The 8,991-nt window shown below is 42.3% G+C and overlaps 1 protein-coding gene across 1 annotated transcript in view; it reads right to left on the bottom strand.

The window, feature by feature from the left end:
• Positions 1-6,440: 6,440 nt before the first annotated feature.
• TMIGD1 (transmembrane and immunoglobulin domain containing 1) overlaps positions 6,441-8,991 on the bottom strand; it is a 48,681-nt gene continuing 46,130 nt past the window's right edge. Inside the window, exon 7 of the mRNA XM_069615246.1 lies at positions 6,441-6,867. Within this exon, the coding sequence (XP_069471347.1) occupies positions 6,864-6,867 (4 nt within the window). The 3' untranslated portion in view covers positions 6,441-6,863. The remainder of the gene's footprint in view (positions 6,868-8,991) is intronic.

Below are 8,991 nucleotides of genomic sequence, written 5' to 3'. Positions count from 1 at the left end.
GATCTTTTCAGCCATTTACCAGCACTACTTGTGCTTCAGAGCAGAGACTTTGATTTTGTGGGACAATTGGAAGGGTACAGAATGGCTGTAATGAGAGTTCATTGTACGGTCTCAGAAATTACGGCACTGGTTCGGAAAACTGCACCATCGCTATTAACATGGGGCTTCGATATAGGTCAAATTCTAAGTCTAAAGGTGATTTAAAAGTGTAGGGGAACCAGGCCAGGCATGAGTAACTACCCAGAGTAAACACTTAGAGCAAAGCTCCAGCCTGAAAATCAAATAGAAGATGTGACTGCAAAATCTCATTGGGAGTGGCTTCTATCATCCTGCCGGTGCCAAATCTAAGTACCTAAAAGCCTAATTTTGATCAGCTCTTGGAACACAAGAGGCCGCGCGCACATGTTGTCAGATAGTGGCTCGTATTGGACACCTGACATAATATTGCTCCAGGAAACGTGGCTGACGGTGGAAGCCATGCATGACGGCTATACATGTTTCATTTTTCAAAACCCATGCCAGAAGAGGGGATAAAGGTTGCCCTTTTGATAGCTTTTTGGTCTTGTGCTCCAATGTCCTGGAGGTGAGAGAAAAAGTAGCGTCTACAATGAACCCAAATCTTTTGGTGGTTGAGGTGGTATTATGCGAAGGGTACCACATATTAGTGTCACATATTTATGATCCTCCTGGGGGTAGTTGTACTGATGACAAGTGTGGATATATGAGATAATAATGCCAAATACAGAGGTGTCCCCTAAAATAGATCTCCTTATTGGAGGGAACCTTAATCCACCCTTGCATTGAATGTTCTGTGACTGAAAAGGAAGTGATGCCATTGATGACAACCTGTAAAAGGAGGTTGAAAGTAATTCAATCTGCGTGCTTATGGGCAGAATTATTTTATGATTTGGGTGCTTAGATGGTTATTAAGTCTACGAAAGGTGATATACCCGCTGCTAAGACGCGATTATTTCTACGGAAGTAGTACCTTGTGCGACAGAGTTGATGTGATGGGTGTGTCTTTTACTGAATTCAGTGATCATGCCTTTTTTTAATATTCCAGTGTCCTTGCCGGTAGATGTGTGCTGTCACGTAGATAAAGTTGGTGATGTTGAAGTAAATAATGCATGTAACCGAGTGGGTTAGTCGAGAGAAACTTGGAGGAAAGAACGAACCTGCCCTGATGAAATCATTAATTGGATTAGCTCCATCGCTGCCCATTTCTTATCGAGAAGCAGAGGTTGCGTGTTTAGACAGGGGGATAAACAACTACATCCATATGATGAAGGTATAATTCAAGAAAAATGCATCCTAAAGCAAGAAATTAGGAAGGATAGACAGTATAATATGGATGTCTGGTCTGTCATTGTAAGTTTTAGGAAGCTAAAAAATAGGTATGGAAGTTGCTTAAAGTGGTACCATAGGTGCTCTTGTAATAGCACCTGGCGAACCCTACACAATACTATTAGGAAGAAAAATAGTAAAGGGATGTGGCGTATATTTAAAAGTAGAGGTAAAGAACAGCGGGTCGCCTTGTCGAATCATATTTCTACTAAAACCTTGGAGCCATACTTGGGAGAAAAATGTAGAGACAATACATGCTCCAATTTGCCTTATCAGAGCCCTTAGGGCTTAAGTTTTGATAAGGATGATTTAGTAGGAATCATAAAGAAATTTACAAAATTGAGAAGCCCCGGCCCAGATGGCGTCTCTAATATGGTTACGAGAGGGAATCCTAATGTTTTGGCTGATATACTACTAACCCTACTTAGAACCGGTCCATTGGCATGGAAAAAATGTCATGTAATTCCGGTATTTACACGCAGTAAAATTGATGATCCCAGTTATAGGCTAATGTCACTAGTTGACGGCCTTAGCAAAGTTTTTGCTTTGGGCTTATTGCATGAGATTGTGTAGTGGATTGGGAATAACCATGTATTGATCTGTTTTCAAATGGGCTTTCAGAAGGCCCTTTCTCCCATTTATAACATTCTTATAATGAATTCTTTGTTTCGACAGGCAAAACAAAAATCCACCTTACTGCTTTATATTTTATTTGTTGACTTCACTTCGGCATTTGATACGATTGATCACCCCAATGCTATGGGAAAAACTGCAGAGTTTGAACATGCCCTACACATTCTGCAGGCCTGTCAGTTGTTGCATGATAATAACACGGCTCGCATTAAATTGAATGGTGCTGGTGAATTGTCGGATCCCATAGAGATCGGAAGGGCAGTAAAACAGGGGTGTGTTCTTGCCCCTGTTTTATTTAATCTCTTCCTATCAGATATTGGTGTTTGTTGTGACCCACAACTTTCCTCCAAAATTGGGTGATGCAAAGTTCTCATACCTCGCTTATGCCGATGATTTAGCAATTTTTGATGCAACATTTGTCAGCATCTGCAGAAGTGCGAAAGCGGTCATCGAATATGCAAAGCTGAACAACTTGGTGATCAATTTTGGAAAATCAAAATGTATGAGATTTGGGAATGTGAAGAAGGATAATAACTCTATTGCGGCAACTGGGGGCAATAAGCAGGAGGTCTTTAATTACTGCTATCTAGGGTATGACGTTGAGTGTCATTCCAGAGAAACGGTGCTCTTTAAAAACATCACACTAAAGCAGAGGCGATTATGCTATTTATAAACAAATTGTGAATAGTGATGCAGGATTTAGCCTAATAGGAATCGTCACGCTCTATCATCAAAAGTTGGTAACTAGCATTGCCTATGCTCTTGAAAGCTTGTATTCAGGTTGTGAGCTCTGGGATAATACGCTAGAAGGCTATATTTAGCGACGTATATTGGGTCTCGGAGGTGCAAACCCTGCACAGGACATCAGGATGGAGCTTGAAGTAACAGCTTTGAGCACAGCGGTGAGCATGAATACATTAAATCTTTTCATAAAGATAATGTGCACTGACGGCCTAATTGTGCTGTCGACTCTGAAGGATGAAATGCTTAGGGGGGACCAGCCATGCTCTTATCGAGTTTAGGAAGCAAGACCACGCAGAACAACAGAGGTTCGAATCCCAGATCCGTGCTTAGAAACCGAACTCAGGTACGGTATTAGGCGCATTATAAAAAAACAATAAAATAAATTGGAGCATGGGTTTAGGTGAACTATTAGGATTGTTCCAAAATCTCTGGAATGGCACTGGGCCCCAAATCATCACCATGTAGGAAGATTATCATCTTTAAGCGATTTCGCTAGATTATATTTCCATTATCGGAAGGCCCAGAAATATGTATATTGGTTCCCCAATCCCTCAATTAGGAAGACGTTTATGCAAATGAGACTAAATAAGTTACTTGTTAGGGCAATTAAGGGGACTTGGCTGTGTATATCAGTGGTAGCTGCTGCTTATGTAGAGACTGTCCTGGACCTGAAACGATCAGGAATGTACTTACATCCTGTAAGTCTATGATAACGCCTTATTTTAGCTACTATATGCATTTGGCGGAGGGCCTGTTGGATATACAGACATGAATTGTTCCGGCTAAACGGATTATCAGGATGCAGTGTATCTAACGCCATCTCCATGGTTACGTCTGGCAGGCATTTGCGTATGAATTGACCAAGTTATCACAGCACTGATCACACTTTTACATCGCTACAATCTCTAGGCGATGGACACCTCTGTTTTAAAATGGATAATGATTTATTTAACAGTGTGTTTTATATGTAGATTTGTATGGTTCTTTTTATTTTCTATATTGTGTGATGTTTTTATTCTGTCTAATATTTGTTTTGCTCTTTTTTAGTGTTATGTGAATAGTTTGTAATGAACTTTAACACAATTAAGGTTTTTCAAAAGAAATGATTTTTCAGTAGGATCCTTGTTTGTCATAAGTACAAAACACAGCTTCCTTTTGTGGACCTGAGAGGATAGTGCTCTCCTACAAGGAAATCAGTTAGTGCCCTCTAATAGTACACTTTTCACTGTTTACCCAGTGGTCCAATGATTCTTATCAAACGTTTGCCAATGATTGACATCTCAACTCAACCTTCAATAATCAGATTCAGTTTTTATTCCACAGGGAACTCTTTTAGACTTCTTGGATCTGACACCAGCTGGACTTTGTACAGTAACCGTAATGGCCACTTACAAAAATAAATATTGCTCACAATTCTGTAGGATGACTGTTTATAAGTACCCCTCAAATTCGGAGGGCAAGGGAAGATGCAGGGATTTCTCCAGGATCATAACATTTGGTTGTAACATTATTTATTTATTCCTTTGGAAGCGGAACTTTCCCCGCTGACACATTTATGGCCATATCTGAAGGGCTCGGGCTGGCTTCTTATCAGTAAGTGGCGATGAGCCTTGAGTTTCAAGGTCGGTGATGGTTCATCTGGATTAGGAAATACTGGGTGAGGAGTCATTTTGCTGCTCGCCCACCCTCGTTACAGGACAGAGAAGACTCACGCCAGCTCCAGATTGGTTTATAACCCTTGTAAATGATGCAGTGGAAGATTGGAGATTGGAGGGTGTGGTGAGTTGGACCTGTGATCACTGTGTTGGTTTATAGAAGATATATCGTGTTAATAAGCTTTTATAAACAACCCATCACCACTGCAGTGAATGTACGGTACAAAAGCTTTTCTGGTTCTTGATGTCTTGTGTTCCCGGCCGGGGTCTGTCGGAGGAAAGGGAAAGTCAGAAAAAGCCACGGGATAAGAGAAGGGGATGGAGATAAGAAAAAAACAGACGTATGACTAGAAAGGTACAAGGGGATTGGCACAGAGGGTGTATGAGTTTGATCAATATGGGGGTCTGTTGTCATTGGCAGTGGATCAAACGCATGTTGATCTGGAAAAGGGATAGTAAAATATAATTGTGATGCTGATCAATTTCCTGTGAGGGCAGTTTCTGGTACATTGACCGTGTATTACTAGGATTAGTCAATGATGGTCGTGTGTTGGACACGAGATGTGCTCAAGCATGGCCCTGTAGTGTGGCGGCCTCTTCGCCAGATACAGTATTTGCACGTCCTTCCTGGTAAACCAGGAGGATAATTTGGGGGTGGCAAGCAGACTGACAGACATGTTGTCTGTGTGAAGGTGATTGTTGGGAACACAAAAGGGAAGGAGAGAAGGGAGGAAGGGATCATCTAACTCCCCCAAGAGCCCCACCTGCTTGGCAATTTGATGTAGGGCGAGATCGAATGATCTATGTGAGGTGATTTACGTAAAGTGTGGTGCAGTATTTGGGAGAATGCTATCAAAACCTAGCAACATTCACCCATCTATAGTAGCAGAATAGATTATGCACTCCTCATCCAGTGTGTGTATCGCAGCACAGGAGAAAACATTAATAGGGGAAAGGGTGGGCTTGGAGGGGGACCGCCCCAAAAAGAAAAAACAATTGTTCGATGGTTTAAAAAAAAAAATGTTGGCAAAAAACCCACCAAAAAAATTACTGGAAAAAAATGAACAGTGATGGCACCATGACTGTAGCTTTGGGGTCAGAGATCTTTCTATGTGACACCGTAAAATGCTCACTATGCGACTGTAGGTTTCTTAAGCTGGTGCAGGCAGTCTGGGATGAAGCATGAAGCTTTTTGGTCAACAACGAAGAACCAGTCATGGTGACACCAGAAAATACCTACAATATATATTGTATATATATATATATATAAGTATATGATCGGTTATTTATAACGTGTTGTCTTGCTTCCAAGGCGATCGCGTTGCCCCTGAGCTATCCTCCTGAAAATTGGGTGTTAACATTGTGGCATCTTATAACACCCACAATGCAGCTGGGAGATTCACAAGATCAGAGGACAGTCTGTGGTGATGGTGTGGTTGTAACTTTGGATCCAGATAGCTTGCTCTGGTTCTGTCATATAATACCCACTATGCAATGGGACGTTCTTCAAGATGAAAACAGTCTGTAATTAAGTCATGGCTGTAGTTTTGGCAGTGGTGTAATCGAAAAAAACCCGCTATACTATTAGGAGTTTCTTAATATCGTAGAGACAGTCAGTGATGAATCCCGGCTCTTTAGCGTTGGCACCTACCCTCTCCCTCCATCATAGAATGACTACAATGCAGCTGGGTGTTCTTCATGATGGCACAGTCTGTTATGAGAGAACGGCTCATCATTTGGGGGTCACAGCTCTTGCCATGAACTTCCCAGATAACCCACACTGCAAGAAGGTGTTCTCCAAGGTAGCAGGGTCTTTTGAAGTGAAGTGCCGGTCGGTGGACTCAGCAGCCAGAGCGCAAAACGTTCAGCCTGTTTAGACTGGAACTTCTGCCCGCAATGCACATTTCAGCCGTAGCCTCTGTAGGGCCCAGATCCTGTAGCCACGGGCAAATCCTGGGTCATCTACAAGGCGCTAGGAAGACCAGCAAGACGGCAGGTAGCCGGTCCCATGAGTAACTAGGGTTACAATTCATGAATCAAAATGCAGGCATTGCCAGGCAAGGGTTCTCTTTCAGTGAAGATGTTTTAATGACCAAGGCAGATCACACGTGAAATTCCCTTTCCTTAAATCACTGTAACGCAGGAATTTATAGAAAATATGGGAACCAAATTACATCACTTTACTATCATGGAGTAAAGCTCATACTAAGACTCCTAATGACGTTAGCAGAAATAACACACACTAGATTGCATTCCATATTGGAAGTCTTGAAGCTTCCCTGGGACCAGAAATCTTAGATCAGATGTTCATTAGTAGGGTCAACTCTGATTTGTTGCACATTGACGAATAGTTGTCATGAGTCCAGCGCTTGAAATGGAGATCCATGCAATAAAGTGCGGTTGGCTTAACGTGCTGAAAGGAGGCCAGCCAATCGCTTTGGGTGGCCGGGATAGCAACGTTCCCCGTGATGTGGTCCTCCTCTGTGGTCACCTGGAAGAAAAGAAGACCCAGGTGAGAACTTCCTGAAATGATATCATGATCTCTACCACATAATGTAATGAGGTTGAGGCTTGATGGCCACTGAACACCTTCTTTCTCTCTTAACACCTTTGAGTGGGGTGCTGATTCCTCTTGTCTTCATGTGGGGGTGTTTGTGCCTAGGCTCAATGTTCTTCACGTGGTTTTAACCCTATAACACAATGCAACTGGTGGCAGGCTCTATACACCACAACACCTTTCTGGGGCTGTTAAGCCATGTGGTAGGTAGAGCCTTGGAGCATCGCAAGTCCCTTCTGGCTGCGCTACACCCACTGTGACGGACACACTCAGTGTATCATAGGCCTCTTCTATCTTTAGAGGAAGTTTGGAGGGTAGACCAGGGTCGTGGTTCTGATGAAGGAGTCACACTCAATAAAAACTACTTTTTGGGACACAAGTCAAGATAGGCAAAAGCAATGGGCCCCATTACACAATGGTTGGGGGGCAAATACAATGGGTCGTGAGTTATTTCTGTGCTTATTGCACTATGCACAGGGGAGGATACAATGTAAAATGAGTTCCTTATATATTTGAGACTATACAATGGGACAGATGCAATGGACTAGATATTACATCTTTATCTATTACTTTATGCAATGGACTAGATATTACGTCTGTGTCTATTACATTATACAAAGGGCAAGATGCAACGGACTAGATTTTAGTTATGTGTATATAACACCATGCAAGGGGGGTGGTGCTGTGTACTAGATGTTACTTTGGTGTCTATTACATTATGCAAGGGGGCAGATAAAATTAACTAGATGTTACTTCTGTGTCTCTTACAATAGGCAAGTGGCATATACAATGGACTAGATCTTCCGCCTGTGTCTATTACATTATGCAAGGTGGCAAATGCAATGAACTACAGGTTACTTCTGTACCTATTGCATTATGCAAGGAGGTGGATGCACTAGACTGCATGTTACCTCTTTGCCTATTACATTATGCAAGGGGGCAGATGTATCAAACTACATGCTACCTCTGTTTTTATTTCATTATGCAAGTGGTACCTGCAACGGACTAGATGTTACTTCTCTGTCTACTCCATTATGCAAGGGGCAGATACAAATAACTTTTTTCTTACCTATGTGTCTATTACATTGTGCAATTGAGCAGGTACAATGGACTAGATGTTGTGTCTATTATAAAATGCAAGGGGGCAGATACAATGATCTTCATGTTACTTCTGTGTCTTCTGGAATATGCAAGGGGCAGATTCAATGTGCTAGATGTTACTTATGTTTCTATTACTATATGCAAGGGGTAGATGCAGTGGAGCACACGTTCCTTCGATGTGTATCACGCATTGCAAGGGAGACACATTCAATAGAGCAAGGGTTCCTTCTTTGTCTAATGCCAGATGCAAGGGGGCAGGTACAAGGGACCACGAGTTCTTCCTGTGTAAAGTACACCGTCCCAGGGGGTGAGATAGAGTGTGCCATGCGTTGCTCCAGTGTCTATGAAACCATTCATAGGGCAGCTGCAATGGACAAGGAGTTCCTTCCATGTCTATTGCACCATGCTAGGGGGGCAAATTCAATATCCACGAGTTATTTTGTTGTCTAATATAAAATGTAATGGGCCATGAGTTACCTCTGTGTGTATTACACAATGCAAGGGGATAGATGCATTGGAACGGGAGGGCATTCTTTTGTCTATTATGTCACAGAAGGGGGCAGATTGAGTGGACTATGAGTTTAATCTGCCTTCCACACCACACAATGCAGAAAACACTGAATAGTCAAAGTCTCCCTTTCTCTTTCCTTGACGTCACGCAGTGGAGACAGACTTCATAGAGCGTGAGCCCCTTTTGGTACACCAGGATCTGAAGGACAGATTTAGAGGACTATTTTAGTAGATTGTGTGGAACAAACTAAAATAAACAACTGCACCTTCTGTCTCTGTTACCCCAAAATGTTGAAGGTGGGTTTCAGGCACCATAATACCCTTTTACCTAGGTTTCAGCATCTTGTGAGATACATGGGTGGTGGGAAAAATGTATCAAAATATAGTGAGGATTCCTCAAGCAATCTGGTTACAAGTAGTGCAGTCTATCCCCAGGGCTTTAAGTGG

Source organism: Ambystoma mexicanum, chromosome 9, assembly GCF_040938575.1.
Source record: "Ambystoma mexicanum isolate Mex_15411 chromosome 9, UKY_AmexF1_1, whole genome shotgun sequence".
Classification (NCBI taxonomy): Eukaryota; Metazoa; Chordata; class Amphibia; order Caudata; family Ambystomatidae; genus Ambystoma; species Ambystoma mexicanum.
The sequence above is the reverse complement of the archived record's forward strand: the minus strand, read 5'-3'. Positions and strand labels throughout refer to the sequence as shown.